The 16,244-nt window shown below is 38.1% G+C and overlaps 2 protein-coding genes across 3 annotated transcripts; one reads left to right on the forward strand and one right to left on the reverse strand.

Moving 5' to 3' along the window:
* The first annotated feature begins 4,228 nt into the window (after nt 1-4,228).
* Nucleotides 4,229-9,799, forward strand: LOC121735009. The gene is made up of 4 exons (XM_042125677.1): nt 4,229-4,519; nt 5,341-5,464; nt 7,889-8,069; nt 9,691-9,799. Exons 1-4 carry the CDS (start codon nt 4,229-4,231, stop codon nt 9,797-9,799), a joined length of 705 nt encoding a protein of 234 aa, XP_041981611.1.
* LOC121734831 (multiple coagulation factor deficiency protein 2 homolog) lies at nt 9,522-15,618 on the reverse strand. Of its 2 annotated transcripts, none has more exons than XM_042125457.1 (6): nt 15,535-15,618; nt 12,466-12,619; nt 12,191-12,326; nt 11,710-11,800; nt 10,960-11,089; nt 9,522-9,800 (listed from the first exon to the last, which is right to left on the reverse strand). In XM_042125457.1, the coding sequence occupies exons 1-5, from the start codon at nt 15,545-15,547 to the stop codon at nt 10,965-10,967; spliced, it is 519 nt and encodes a 172-aa protein (XP_041981391.1). In that variant the 5' UTR covers nt 15,548-15,618; the 3' UTR covers nt 9,522-9,800; nt 10,960-10,964. The 2 variants fall into 2 exon arrangements, with proteins under 2 accessions (XP_041981391.1, XP_041981390.1); XM_042125456.1 differs by having other exon boundaries at nt 9,523-9,800; nt 10,965-11,089.
* Between the last annotated feature and the right edge of the window lie 626 nt (nt 15,619-16,244).

Genomic DNA, 16,244 nt, shown 5'->3' on the forward strand with positions numbered 1-16,244 from the left:
TTAAACATCTGTTGAACAGTTGTTTTGAGACTATTTTGTATTGAATTTTTTTCAATCTCTGTTCTACAATAACTATCAACTAATTAACTGTTAATGATAATCAACTGTTCAACGAGTTTTTAAATCTTTTGTAGTAAGACCGTTATAGTCTCCACGGACGATTTCGGCGAAAACAATAACGTAACCGTAACAAAGACTGTTTACCTCCGAAATGTTAGTTTCGTCACACTTACCGAACACTTGCGTCATAGGGTTCGAAAGTGTATTCACCGCGTAATAGCGTTGTACTTTTCTCTATCCGCGAGAACAGAGCATGGAGACATCATTGCTTCTATTTTTATTTAGTTAGACAATTATTTTTTTTTTGAATTTTTCATGATAGTCTCTAGTACACTAATTTCCTTTTCCTTCGATTAAGAACACAATTTCCACATATTAATAATTTTTTATGGAACTCATCAATTCATCTTTCTCTTGTAAGCTCTACACTGTTTTTTTTGGAGTTCGGCGTTTTTCGGCGTTCGGTGCGTTCGGCGTAAAGGCTGGATAGGTTAGCTAGACAGAACGATATATTTTGACATCGACACTTTTTTATTAGTATATTCATGGTAGGGGCAGAGGGCGTTGATAGTATTCCTGTGCTTCAACTAGATGGCGTTTTTTAAGAATAAACCGACGTATTCCTGGGCGTCAATAGATGGCGTTTTTTTTAATAAACCTCATTAAGTATTACAAAAAGGAAATAAAAAAATGCATTATCTCGATGCATCTACCTACCCATTTTAACACTCTTTCACGTTTAATTTTAGGACCAGCTAGTGCTTTTCTCTAAAATAAACAAATACTTAAAATAAAAAAATACTTTTGGCACCGCAGACCCCGACTGCCGCGTTAAAGCTATTGCATAGCCTTTTTATCTACTTATGTAATTATAATGTACATACGTCTAGTCACACGCACACAAACACAGTGACGAAGTCTGGCAACGCTACACCGAACGAACGCCGCACCGCTGTGTCGATGGGAGTGGGGTACGTTAGGTTTTTTCGTTACGGAATTTCTTAATTCGGTCGCCGCACCAAGCCCACGATAAAAGCTAAAAAAATAGAGTAAGCGACTCCACATCTCTCCGGTCGTGACGGTCAAGGCCCTGTTTTCACTTTTTGATACCAAAACATTTCACTGTGCGCTCTCACGGCTCGGGACGCTGCAGCACCGGAAAATATCATTTGAATACACCACTAAATACCGAATAGCATGCTTTATTACAAAGATTTATTAGCAACAAGTTGTTCGTAATAAAACTATAGAGTTCAGAAGATTAGGTTAGGTTAGTTATATCGTTATCCAAATGTTAGTGTTGAATTTATTCGTATATAATGAAGTTCTTAAAGGACCTCTAACTTAAAGTTAATATTTTTTATGAAATAAGGGGGCAAACGAGCAAACGGGTTACCTGATGGAAAGCAACTTCCGTCGCCCATGGACACTCGCAGCATCGGAAGAGCTGCAGGTGCGTTGCCGGCCTTTTAAGTGGGAATAGGGTAAAGGGAGAGGGTAGGGAAGGAAATAGGAGAGGATAGGGAAGGGGATTGGGCCTCCGGTAAACTCACTCACTCGGCGAAACCCAGCGCAAGCGCTGTTTCACGCCGGTTGTCTGTGAGCCCGTGGTATTTCTCCGGTCGAGCCGACCTATTCATGCCGAAGCATGGCTCTCCCACGTCAGTTTTATTGATAGTAATAATAGTTATTATTACTATCAATAAAACTACCAATAAACTAAATGAAATGGTAGAGCAAGAAGCTAGAGTAGAGCAGTTGATGATTGTTGTTTTTATTGTTAATCTATATTTAAATAATGAATCAAAACAATAATATAATTTTCTGTAGCAGCAAAAACTAATCTGCAGAAAACTTGAACTATTCATAGAAAAACTTTCCAATAAAACTTCCTAATATAAACAAAACTTAAAAGCGACATCTATCTGCAAAGCACAATATTATGAACTAAGCTCGTTTACAGAGCATGACAACCATGACACAAAATTCACTGTCAGCTTACAAGTTGAAATACACTGTGGTATTTAGTTCCGATTATCTCCGGTAGATGACTCTTAAACTAAACTTAATACAATGTGTTCAAAGAACATAATATTAATATTTTACTGAAAGTAGTATTGCACAATCGACTAATAAGCGACTAATTATTATAGCTTATCACTTATCAGCTTACGTCTCTATTGCCCGGTATAAAGTCCTTTTAGAGAAGTTGATTCCTAGGCAGATGGTGGACCTATGTAAATTGGTCGCGTTATGTCAAACCCAGCCAACATATTATCAAAACTAACATTAAATTGACATAGTCTGACCAAATGACGTAGGTCCGTCAGCTGCCTAGGAATACCTGCCAAGTAATTATTAATATCGGGCGATTGCAAAATGGCACTATGGCCTAATGTGGACCACCATGACGACTAACAGCATGGAAATGGTACGGAGATGTTATGTCACATGTCACACATAGCAAGTGGAGCGCTTAAACGTTTTGTAACACAGACGGATTTGAGGGACCAGATTTACTCATAGTAAGCCTATACCTATATATAAAATACTCGTAGTTTTTTGAAGAGTATCTAGGCATCAGATCACAATTTAAAATAACTTTACAATATGTGATGCAGCGCTGCATTAACCTAATGGACCTAAATAACAAGTAACAATCATCAAAAGTAGCAAGCATAAAATTACCTTAGAATTAGACTATCGACGTGTTGCTCTTGCTATGAAACTTGTATGTTTTTGTGTAGAGTATGGTATGAGGTATTTTTAATCACTTTATATAAAACAAACCAAAGCCGAGCTTTTTTAAGCGAGTTATAAGTCTAGTTTTCGTTTCGTTTTCAAGCAAAACCATTTTATTAAAATTTATGAGTTTAAGTTGAACGGCTATCTCTGCTCGACTTAACATCAACATTTTTCACGAAATTTTCCCTTACGGAGGCACTCTATTACTGTCCTACGGTGCATCGAACTTACTCTATTTTTCCGATAGATAGAGAAAATTGAGGTGATTTTATGACAATAACACTTTCGATCCCTCAGACTACTACTGAACAATACAAATGACTTAGTTCTTGTGTATCTGCTTTGTTACTTTTGTTTAAGGGTTGGCGACATCAATAATTTTATTTGCATATTTTTATTTACAGAAAAAACTATGTTTCAAGTCATCAATAGGTGACTTTTTAGGCTCAATGGTTCATAGTAATTTACAAAAGTAAAATATTTAGACCTTAGGATTTAGCTTCACGGCATATTAATCAGAGAAATGTCTAGATATTTTGCTGTGGCTTCCAAATGGTAGACTAAGTAACCATTGCATTATCTAGCCTTTAACGCATAAAAGTAAACAATCAAAAACTATGTCACATATGATATAACCGGGTTGCACCACTATAAGAGCATCTCTATATGGTTGCGGAAGTGGGCCACAATACTGCTGTTCCGCTGTACGATCACTGTTCCTCACATTGTGGTCTTAATTACAGGGAAGAGATCACTCATTAGTACGATAAGGAAACTAGATGTTTAGCTTCTGCTAAAAATAAATTTTAGAGTACTAGATTACACCAGCAACTTACTCCGTTTGCGCAAAAATACATTTATCACACGCGAATCGTAAATTTTTTCGGGATAAAAAGTATCTCATGTTCTTTCCCAGGACTCAAGGTATCCTCATATCAAATTTTATCAAAATCACTGCAGTGGTTTAAGAGCGAAGAGGTAACAAGCAGACAAACAATAATGGATATTATTCTAATTTACCTTATACGTTACTATTTTGTAAACGTATCGTGTACCAGTTTATTTTAATTTAACATAATTTTAATATTTAGCATGTAAGTAAATATAAAATATACAAACCTGAGAGGAGCACAATAACTATGCTATGCTAATAACTATGGACTCCATTATTCTATTTCAATCTTCGACATTCACAATATTTACCTTTAAAATTACCTGCCAAATTGGCCTCTACAAAACAAAAAGATTCACTTTCGATCGATGCCCTAAATAATGCTTGAAGATCTTTGAAACGAGCACTTTAAAGAGACAATGGCAGTATTAAGGAATGTCGCCGACCGTGGAAACAAAGGCGAAGATAAGACACAATATATCCTAGCGTCAGCTACCTGCTTCCTCAGTTGTCATCCAGCAGTGCTCCAACATGGTTCCCTTCATCATCGTCATTATCTGCATCCAACTGACCACCGCTGAACATAGCGGGGCTTACTCTTCCCCGCAGTATGCGAAGAAAATGTACCCGAAGACTTACGACAGCAGTGTTCTACTTCCAAAGGAAAAACCGGCAGCTTATAATGAATATAATGAGACGAATGATACGCAGTATCGTTCCTCGTTCATGGATTCCGCGGGCAGCTTCCTGTCGAGTACGGGAGGTCAGGTGATGTCGAGTCTGGCCAAGGACTACCTGGCCAGGTCGACGGGCAGCAGCCAGGTTGGTTTTAACTGCATCTCACAGGTTGGTACACTGTATATTCGCACTGCATGACTAATTGTAACCCTTCGACAACTATAACCCTTTGATAAGTGTATGAGTCAGTTAAGGTGCCTGGAATTTTAAGTGTTAAGCTTGTCAAAGAATAGTGGGTTCATTGTTATAAGTATAACACAGGAAGGTAAACTGTATCAAGTCGTTACTAGAATAAATTTTGTTATATATGCTATATCTTATATATAAAATTCTCGTGTCACCATGTTAGACCGCGTACTCCTCCGAAACGGCTTTACTGATTTTAACCAAATTTTATATGCATATTCAGTAGGTCTGAGAATCGGCTACTGGCTACTTTTTATATCGATAAGTGCATTTGTTGAATAAATAATAGTAAATTATTACAACTCGAGACTGACGGCGACCATTGTTTGTGCGACGGGATGGCGATGGATGTTGCCATGGTGACATACTTATTTAGTCACTTCAATAAAATAATATGGGCGAAATACTTTATATGGCAAAGAAACGTCTGCCGGGACAGCTAATTATTATGTAATTACTTATTACTTTGTTGTACAGTTTTTTTGTGCTTTAGACAAGTCTAAGTAGCTTCTTACTATACCTTTTAAGCAATACTGTATTTACTTACAATTTAAAAGACACTGTTTTATTTGCGTTTTATTAATCTTAAAAATCTTTTGATATCATTATATCAGCTAACTTTTGATGCAAAATTAATCGGTGTCGCTTTTACGCACTTTCTTTGAAACTTCCGTATTCGTTATTTCTATTTTTATTTATAAATAATCCTTTCTCCGCAGGTACTGAGTTTAAACCTGACCAATCTGGTGATACTGATCGTGTTGAAGGCGTTGGTTCTGGCGGCCGGTTTCTTCGGCGCCGGAGCTTGGAAAGGAGGGCATCACTATGGAAGAAGTTTAGACGGTACGTTAAAAAGATTAAAATTTTTCTCATTGGGATATAAGTACTAGTACTTATAATATATCTTCTGCAGCGCGCTCGACTAAAACGATACTACTACCCCCATACATATTCGAACGCGCGCGCTCCAACGGCGCTGCCGAAACGCTTAAGAGAATACACCAGGGGCTAGAGAAATGAAAAAAAAGTTCGTGTAATACATGTGTAATATCTATAGCTGTCTCCCTCACCTCAAGCCTATACCGCAGAACGCGATAGAGACAACTGCAGAAAATCAACGATTCGTTGTCCCCTGATTCCTTCTCCAAAACTTAACCGATTTAAGTACATTTTTCATTAAAGATTAAAGAAAGGCTTGAGCTGTGTTCTTATGTTTTTTTTTTTGTGTAATCTAGCCAAATCTGTTTTCTGGATGTTTGAACACAGCGGAAAATCTGGTCATTTTTTTGATAATTAAATTATGAAAAAAAAAGAAAACATAGGGACATTGTATCAGTGGCCGTAGATATTCAGGAAAAAAATTATAACTCTACTAGCATTATCCAGGGAGGAAACAGGGGACAACGTTTGTATGGAACAAAGGGCGGTGTGAACTCCTCTTAACGATAAAACCAGCCTAAATTTGATGGATCTAAGTGTGTAGCAGGAATAATATTATGTCTCACCATGACGATAACTATGACTTTTTAATAGTTGGCCTTCAAAGGAACGTGGCCTTCCATAGGCCATGGTCGTTACTAAAATTAATATCCAATGGTCAAAATTAGCTTTGCGCATGATTCATTATGTACCACCAGAGAAACTGATTCATAGGCATATAGTCGACCTACTTTGTTTGGTCGGGTTATGTTGAGTCTATAACTCGACGAAAATAAGTAGGTCCGCCATATATGTCAATTTCTCTTAAAGTACTTACTTAACGCGAGTAGACTAAATGTAGGTATGCAATATGATTGTAGTAACGAAGGAGAAGAATTGTAGTAACGAAGAAGATAGATTTATTTTTGTGCTCTGTTTATGAAGTAAAAATTTTTGTGCGAGAATATTTTATAAACTTTGATACTTACCAATTCACATTATGTCATTAAGTGCCTACTTTAAATTCGCTACTTCATAGAATTTCCAACAACCCGTTAATAAATAATTAGCTTAAAAAAGATGTAGGAAGTATCCCATCTGCCTCTCAGATGACCACTGATGACAATCAGAATTTTATACCTTACCTTGACGTAAGAAGGATTATTTTGCTTTATCAACACCTTGATGTATCCATTAGGGTGCCCAAATCCAATGTATGTGATGCATTTGTCCTGTCCAAGCTTTAATCCTATTGGCAGGGGATTATCTGACCATCAACTCCAAATGACCAGCGGTTTTGGGTTAAGTAAAGTTTTTTCTGAAGGGTTAATCAAGGTGCGGGGTATTAATGGGTGATTTGTAAACCAGATAAATCACAGATATTTAATGTTCAGCACGACTTTGACTACTCGGGTTTTATATTTAAAAGATGGTATGTATCTCGCAGCAATTACTGTGCCACACAAGGTAAGAAGTCAGTAGAAGTATTGTAGTGACTTACTTTAAAAATTCTACTCTAAATTCTTATGTTACAGTTTACAGTAGTATGAAAGTCTGGATTAAGACGGAATGATCAAGTTTTCTACTATTTTATTCCTCAAAATAGAGTCAAGATCGATTGCACTTTTTAACTACTACTCAATCCATGTTATGTCATGCCGCTTGGCATTTCCTATTAGGTTTTCACATGATTTTCACTGAAATATTTTCACTGAAAAAAAATTTTTTTTCATAATATTATGGTCATAACTTTTTACCCGACTGCCAGGATTTATGTGTTTGGCGCGTATCTTGTATGTTTGTAATATTCTTTATTACCGTGTATCTCCAGAACCGCTAAACGGATTTGTCAGGATGAATAGAAGGTTACATAGAAAAATGTAGAAGAAGAAAGTGGACTTCAAAATGCAGTCGGAGGCATAATATTTTATGATTTATGAATTAATGTTAAACTTGGTGCAACATGCCTCCGACTGCATTTTGTGGTCCACTTTCTTCTTCTACATTTTTCTATGTAACCTTCTATTCATCCTGGCATGAAACTCGTAAGCAAGAGTCGTATCAATTAAAACATGGATTCGATGCCTCCGGCAGAATTAGGTCTTGTTTCGTTCTTTTTAGTTAACATTTTTTGCAGTCGGGTTTTTTGATTTTTAATTAATTTATTTTATTACTTATAGCTTATTTTTAATTTGTCTCATAAAGAAAGCTACTCTATGTTTAATGGACAATAAGTCAATAGGTATGGGTCTCGTTAGTGGTGGAAATTTGGACCACTTTATTTCATTCTCCTTTCCATCATCAAAATTTAACCTCTTTTTTGCATTTACCTTTTTAACAACCTTACAGACAACAAGAACGCCACCTACCTAAGCGAAGACGAGATTATGCTGTACCTGAGCTACCTGATAGGCCACCAGACGCGCGACTACGGCTGCCTCTACCGCCTGTCCTGTCAAAAACCGCACCAGGCCTCCGTGTATGCTGCTGGGGCTGAGCTGCTACTGCAGGGGACTAAGCTGTTCCAGGGGTAAGTATCAGGGTCTACCGCCTGTCCTGTCTCAAGCCGCACCAGGCCTCGGTGTATGCTGCTGGGGCAGAGCTGCTGATGCAGGGGACTAAGCTGTTCCAGGGGTGAGTATCAGAGTCTACCACCTGTCCTGTCTCAAGCCGCACCAGGCCTCGGTGTATGCTGCTGAGGCTGAGCTGCTGCTGCAGGGGACTAAGCTGTTCCAAGGGTAAGTGTCAGAGTATACCGCCTGTCCTGCATCAAACCGCACCAGGCCTCGGTGTATGCTGCTGGGGCTGATCTTCTGCTGCAGGGGGCTAAGCTGTTCCAGGGGTAAGAATCAAGGTCTATCGCCTGTCCTGTCTCAAGCCGCACCAGGCTTTCGTGTATGCTGCTGGGGCTGATCTGCTGCTACAGGGGACTAAGCTGTTCCAGGGGTAAGAATCAGGGTCTACCGCCTGTCCTGCATCAAGCCGCACCAGGACTATAAACTGTTTCAGGGGTGAGTTCAAGGTTCTGTCGACTACACTACTTCAAACATCAGGCCTCGGTGTATGCTGCTGAAGAGGATTATGCTACTCCAGATGTAAGAAGGTCTAACTTGAAAGAAAACCTACAAGTCAACACCACTCAATAAAAAACAAATTACATCTTTTAGACCTTCTTGCTCATACTGAAAAAATGACCCGTCTTGGTGGTTATTGTGACTTGAATCTGACCCCGACTATTCGACTTGGCAGAATTAGGTTATTTTGATTGAAAATGCAATGAATAATATAACTTATAATTTATTCTAAGTATCTGAAACACAATTAGTATAGTTTTATTTAGGCCGGCTTCAAAATACGGTAAATTATCATTTAAACAATAATGAATATTATATAGGTAATGTAAAATAAACCCTCTATGTAACATTAGCTATTTAGTAAAGATTCTCGAAGTGGTAAAGAAACTCGATCATAATATAATCTAGGTCCACGACAGTACGTAATAATTAATTGGATTAATGTAAACTGGCCTTACATTAATCCAATCTGGCACTGAATTGCAATCAGGTGCATTCTAGTGCCCGTTTACATCGTTCCAGCAGGAACTAGTGCTGGATTGAAACACTGAATAATGTAAACCTAAAGGCTACATATTGTGGATCCACTCCAAAATGAGTTTAATTTTATTACTAAAAGTACTATCAATGAAGTTGATTCATCTGCAGATGGCGGACCTACGTAGTTTGGTCGTTGTATGTCAAACCCAGAGAGATCACAACTTATACTGATTGGCTATGTCCACACTTGCATCTTCAATTTTCGTCATCAACTTTCATATTGGCGCATTCAATAATTGAATACGTCAAGGAACGCAACGCCAATATTGTCATTTTTTAAGTTTTGGATACGGTCAGAGGGCATGCGTCGCGGGCATGCCTCACGTTCGCTATTGACTGCGCTATAACGCATGCCCTTGACGAACAGAAAAAGGCACAGTGTGAACAAAGCTAATAGACATTAACGCGAGCAAATAACATAGGCCCGGCATCTGCCTAAGAATTAACTTCTCTGATAGTACATAATAAAATCACGCTGCATGCGTTGCGGCTACATCAGGGTTCACTTCAAAACTAATACTATATCTTATCTCACAGGAACAGTATAGACCTTCAGGAGTACGAGGACGTGTCCACCGGCATCCGGCATGCGGCCGCGCTCGGCGAACAGCACGAGAACTGCGAGAAACGATTCCGATGTGTTTGATCTGAAATGTTACCTATTGTAGTTTAATTATTGTTATTATAAGATATACTCGTATATGTATCATCGAGGAAATTGATTCCTAGGCAGATGAGGGACCTACGTAGCTTGGTCACGTTATGTCAAAACCAGCGGACAGATCACATTTAAGAGGATACACCAGGGGCTAGAGAAATGAAAAAAAGTACGTGTTATATCTATAGCTGTCTCCCTTACCTCAAGCCTATACCGCAGAACGCGATAGAGACAACTGCAGAAAATCAACGATTCGTTGTCCCCTGATTCCTTCTCCAAAACTTAACCGATTGAAGTACTTTTTTCATTTCATTTCAGTACGTTATGACGGCTACCAATTTCTATTATAACGACCTATCGTTTGCTAAAAATGTAAAGAAAATGCGAGCTACTCGGTGGCAACAAGTCATAATGTGCGCGTATCTTAGCTATGGAGGCTTGAATTTAGAACAAAACGAGCTTTTGCCCGCGCCTTCGCTCGCGTTAATAAGTATTATATTCACTCCCGTACTTTCCTCCCGTATTTTAACCCCTTGGAGGTGGAATTGATCAAAATCCTTTCTTAGCGGATGCCTACGTCATAATATCTACCTGCATGCCAAATTTCAGCTCGATCGGTCCAGTGGTTTGGGCTGTGCGTTGATAGATCACCATGTTAGTCAGTCACCTTTGAGTTTTATATATATAGATAAAGATAATTGTTATATAATCTTCGTGGCATAATGTTGTTTAAATTTGGTAACTTACTTTTCGCTGTCTAGATAAGATAAATTTACATAAATTGTCATGATAGCTTTACCAAAATTAAAATGTAAGATAATATTAATAGATTATTTAAAAAAAATCCAGCGTTTTAGTTGATTTACTTTTAAATTAAAATAGTACGTAATTAACAACCCAAAAATGTCTGTATCATGTTTATTCGAGTGTTCCCACGTTTAGGAAAATGTCGTTTTTTATGGAAAATGCATTTAAACTTTAAGGCTGCTTTAGAGTTTTTTATTTCCTATATTATGTATGCTTAATTCCTGCAGCAACTTGTGGTATTTTTTAATACAATGGCTAGTGTCAGAAATTAGTAAGCGCTCTTACAGACGAATTGCACTGTTTGTCTATAAGAACCCTAAATAGGAGCAATATGAACTGACCTCACCTAGGAGCGCGTCGCCACAACTCTCGGTGTCCTGTTGCTCTCCAGTCTGGCGGCCCTGTACTCGGCGTACGACACATACCCATCGCTGTCTGCGTCGTCTGACTCCAGAGTTCGATCCACCATAGCTGAAAGAAGCGAATGTTGAAAGTAAGACTCAGTAGTGGGTGGCCAACAGGGCAATCGCCGGGGCCTCGCTGTTGCAAGGGCCTTGCGAAGTGTTTTTCTGGAAGACAAAGGGCCTCGCAAAGACCTTCAACCCGGGGCCTCGCAATGGGTAAGGCCGCCACTGATAAGACTAGCCAAATGTTAATAAATTAAAGTAAATACTTCAAGTTCAACAGTTTGTGTGCCACAGTACTATAATACTGTATCATATTTGATTGGGATTCATTCAGGTTATAAGTTAGTTAAAAACGGCAATCAAACTTGAAAAATCTTTAGATTCGCCTCCCTAAGTTTGACTATACAATTCAAATGAATTGTATAGTCAAACTTAGGGAGGCGAATCTAAAGATTTTTCAAATTTGATTGCCGTTTTTAACGGATATAATAAGCAACAATAGATTTGGGGATAGCCCTATGCTTTAAGATTAGGTAGGCTTAAACGCTAAGGTGAAACAAACATACACATAACTACCAAAATCATCCTTTTTTTTTGGCGTCGTTCAACTCGATTATGAAGAGTAAAATATCAACTTTCTAATTGACAGATTGACTTACTTACTACTTGTTAATTTATATTTACCAATATAAGATTCTAAATCGTTCGCTTCTGGCTCGATGGACTGATCAGCATCGGGGTCTGCTCCTTCGTGCTCCAGCGTATGATATACAGCCTGAAAATATCACAAAATTAAGACTCAAAGTGCAATACTTGTAATGGTAGTATTATTATATATTATGTTTTAATTGGATTGTTTCTTTAAGAATGGAAAGTAAAGTTTGTATGTAAAATCTGTTCAGCTGAATAATTATAAAATACTTTACTTATCAGTTTTTCATTTAGTAGGGCAGTGGTTTGGCTCTTAACACTTGAAATACTTTTTTTATGAACGGAGCCGCAAACAGATGCTAGTTCCTCATAAAAATTACTAAATAACCTTAGACATTATGCTAGCTTCTCACGGACGGACGCTCCTACTCGAGCCACCCCCTTCACACGGCGCGTGGCTCGAACTGGCGCGGCGCGGCTCGTGATTTTACGCGCCGTGAGAAGCCAGCATTACCTTCAGCAACTCAAGTCCATCTAACTTGGAGTTCCTGTCGAAGTCGTGCGCGGAGAAGTAGTGGAACTCCAGCTCTTCCGGAGTCATCTTCTCCAGCGCCTCCGCTGATAACACCTGGGAGTCTTCTTCGATATGTCTTTAAAAAGAAAGAGGCAAAACCTGTTAGTAAGATTTTCTTCTAAATATTATCTCAGGGCAAATTGAAAAAAAGTAATTAGACTAAACAGTACCAACACCACACACTCACTCACTTACTCACTCACTCATTCACTCACTTGACGTCGTGCAGCAGCTGCGAGTCACCGGTGAGCGAGTGGCCGCGCGGACGGTAGTGGTGGTGGTGGTGGTCCACCGGCTTCTGGCCGTGGGGGTGGTGCGGGCCGCGCCGCATGCACCACGATACACCACTCAACAGGACAACCAGACATGCTGGAACAGGGTACAGGGAAATAATATGCTGGATTGATTTAATTTTTGGTTCAAATAGAGTTATTGACTTACAAGCAGGGATAGAAGAATTACATTAAAAAAAATGTAGATATGAATACTATTTTATGCGTAGAATAGTAGATGCAAACAGCTTTTCCAGAAACTGACTTTCGGTGCTATACGGTGATAAAATATTATTATCATTAGGCTTTTTTGAATAACAAGCTAATCAAATCGAAATCGCATGTAAACATTACCCAAAATAAAGTTACAGTAAGTAACAATAGTTACAGTAAGTAACAATAACTCGTCTGAACCTAAATGAAGTACACTACTCATCAAAAATTTTAATAGTGTCATTATGACACTACAAGAAATAAAACAATATTGCAAATCAACACTACCTGAGTGTAATTTGAGCATTGTCGCAAAATAAAGGGTGAGGACGGACAGATGGGATCCCGCCCCATGGGGTCCGCATGGGGTCCACATGGGGTCGAACCCCATACCCCGCCGAGACGCAATATTCACACCTCATTTCACGAGTGTGCCCGTTTCATTTGACATTAATTGAAATTTGACGTGACGCGCCATTGACCCAAACGGTCAATAGATTTATGTGAGGATTTTCGTTGGTCTATAATAAGACTGTTTTATCCATGTTTTATCTGATAATATTTTGAGACTACTATTTTGAGAAATTAGTTCCATTGCTTCTTTACGTTAGCTTATTATTATGGACCAATTTCGACGATGACGAACGTTCAGAAAGGCATTTTCGCCTGTGATCGACAAAGAACTTGCAACAAGACAGCTTTGTAGCTATTGTCGTGGCAATCTTTCAACAAATTAATTTCTTATATTTCAACAAACAGGAGAATTTATTTATCTTTAAATAGAATAACTATTTTGTATGCGATTCTCCTGTTTCTACCGCCCGTAAAGTGTATATTATTCGCTATAATCAGCGAGCGAAAACTTTACCATGAGATTAGGTTAAAAATACATAACATCACTTTTATTTTGTATCTTTTACGAAAATGGAAACATAAATTCAAATAAAAACAAAATATTCCTTCGTTGAATAATCACTCGAGTAAACCACATTTCACCTACCACAATGATCCGATTGAAATATCTCAACAATGATACACTTGCATACAGGTGCACGGCCCTCTCGTATGACGAGCATGAATAATGTATGCGCCCGCCCTATTTTTGTAGCGAACAGTTGTGGAAAGACGAGCCGGTGTTTAATCGGACCCCACTTTGTTACGTAATGGAGGACAAATTATACGGTGGGACAAGTGTGCGTATGTCGCGGTGTCCGAGCGATACACACGGACGACGGGGATGGAGAGCCGAGATTATATATTTTATATGCGTTTACAAGGGGCAGCATATTTAAGAAGCTTATAAATACAGTAATATTCCACGGAAAATTTTCTAATAATTTTAATTTGTTTCTATTAAATCAAAATCACTCCTTATATACACACACTTCCATAAGATTGAATTTGGTCAAGTTTTTGCATGAATGAATAAAATATAATACACAAAAACACACATACGCAACTTTCTATGTTTGTTTTTAACTTGATCCTATTTAAAACCTAGACAAAAATTAAGTAACAACACACAAAACAGTAAAATAATATTATTAGCAAAAAAAAATTATTTCGGAGAGTTGTCTCTCAGAATTTCTGAACTAAGTAACTCTAAACACATTACCCCAATCGCGAGAATAATAAAACATGCTATCACAACAAGTTGGCGAACACGCTCGGCACTTCATCCAGCCGTGTACCCCCCCTGCTCGCCCGCCCCTCGTATTAACACCATCTAACACTATAATCCCGCGATCACAATGCTCGCTGCACGCAAATACCTTTATCCACCGACCATGGCTTACAAATCTTATATTGTTTTATTTTGATTTGAATAATCTTTGTAAATTATTATAAGTAGGATAGGAGCTAGTCTAATATGATCTACTTTGAGAAAGTTACATGTACTTTAAAATAATAATTTAATATTTATGATTATTCAGTCACTATACTTTACAGAAATACATTTCTTAAAAACAAGTTAAGTTGGACTTTCAAAGCGAGCGTCTCTCTCTCTCCGCGTGTCGCTGTGCTCGGTCCCAAACCATACATTTTTCACAGTCGCGGCGTCATTGACGCTATAGACGCTCAATTCTAAAGGCTACCTTTATAAAGGTACTAACTACTATCCTTTTAATAATAATGTAAGGTGCTACGAAATTGCTACGAAGCTACGAACGTCTACGCTCGTAGCAAGCGCGTAAAATTTCAGATTTTCAGCGCAGAAAAAACTAGGCCTTTACATCCGTTGTGGATGATTTATACAGTATTTTTCAGAGCGAAGTAACCACTCCTCAAATACTGTAGTGCCTGGGACAAGATTTTTAAATGTCCGTATGGTTGACAAGCGCATACGGCATTCTCGCATCATAGTCGGCCTAGTCCAGAGGAAGGAACTAGTCAATACGTCTGGGACCAACTATGTGCGGGTTTCCTCACGATGTTTTCCTTCACCGTACGAGCGTCCGTATTATGTACTTGAGATCAGTCTCATAGGTACACGCCTCCACCAGGGTTCGAACCTGCACCCTCTAGGAGTGAACCGAAGGTCTACCCATTAGGTCACGGACGCTCCAGCGCAGCGCAGAAACACTCTAAAATATAACAAAAACGGTAAAACTTTTTTATAAACATAACTTTTCTAGTATTAAACAAAACACGAATAGCATTAATTTATTGAATTTCTTATTTACAAAACAATTAATATGTAACTAACCTAAAAAATATAGTCTTTACAATAACAACATTAGAAGTATCTACAAGCTCATACAACTTTTTTAAGACTAAGTAATACAATCATATTCCTACCTTGTAATCTCATTTCTCACACATTACACTATTTTTGTTTATTTCTAAAAATACATTTTTGTTTATCGTCTTCTGTGTTTTGACTAATGACAGAAAATCGATGGTGTGGCGCATGCGTGGTTACTCACAATCATTTTGAACTCTATTACTCGGACTTAGGGATTAATTTCCTTTGCAAGACTTTGCGCATGGCTTTTACTTTCTTAGACAAAGTTACAAAGTTAAAATGTAGATGGCGTTCGATGCTAGAAATGTGATTTTATTTGGAATCTTAGAGAATATTGTAAAGACTTGACCTGAGGGCTTGACCGCACTACGTGTAACAGCAACACTTTGTACCATAGAATAATGTTTTTCAACATTTGTATGAAGCGACCCCGCTGGTATAAAAAATATTACGTGACCCCGTTTTGCTTTTTTATCTAGTGTGTACCTATGTTTATGAATATATTTTCCTAAAATTATCATACTTAAGAGCCCATATGACCCTTACTTGCCTACATACTTTAACCTAGATCTCAAAATCTGTAAGGTCTAGAAAACTGATTTTTTGACACAAGTAACTTCAGTTCATAAAGATTAAATGCTCAAGACGAAAACACGATTACTCAAAAAATGCTCGATAGTTTCTTTTTTACAAAAAACCTTGTTTTAGACACATTTTTGCTTGGATCTTCGAAGTTTGCTGTCTTTTCTTTAATATTTTTTAA

Source organism: Aricia agestis, chromosome 16, assembly GCF_905147365.1.
Source record: "Aricia agestis chromosome 16, ilAriAges1.1, whole genome shotgun sequence".
In the NCBI taxonomy this organism is placed as follows: domain Eukaryota; kingdom Metazoa; phylum Arthropoda; class Insecta; order Lepidoptera; family Lycaenidae; genus Aricia; species Aricia agestis.

Excerpts from the sequence above, each read along its gene's own strand:
- LOC121734831 (XM_042125457.1), bottom strand. Across the intron at positions 11,801-12,190 it reads ATGGACTTGAGTTGCTGAAG|GCTGTATATCATACGCTGGA; the intron begins GTAATGCTGGCT and ends TGATATTTTCAG. Across the intron at positions 11,090-11,709 it reads CGATTTAGAATCTTATATTG|CTATGGTGGATCGAACTCTG; the intron begins GTAAATATAAAT and ends CGCTTCTTTCAG.
- LOC121735009 (XM_042125677.1), top strand. The coding sequence starts at position 4,229 with ATGGTTCCCTTCATCATCGTCATTATCTGCATCCAACTGACCACCGCT. Across the intron at positions 4,520-5,340 it reads GGTCGACGGGCAGCAGCCAG|GTACTGAGTTTAAACCTGAC; the intron begins GTTGGTTTTAAC and ends CTTTCTCCGCAG. Across the intron at positions 5,465-7,888 it reads CTATGGAAGAAGTTTAGACG|ACAACAAGAACGCCACCTAC; the intron begins GTACGTTAAAAA and ends ACAACCTTACAG.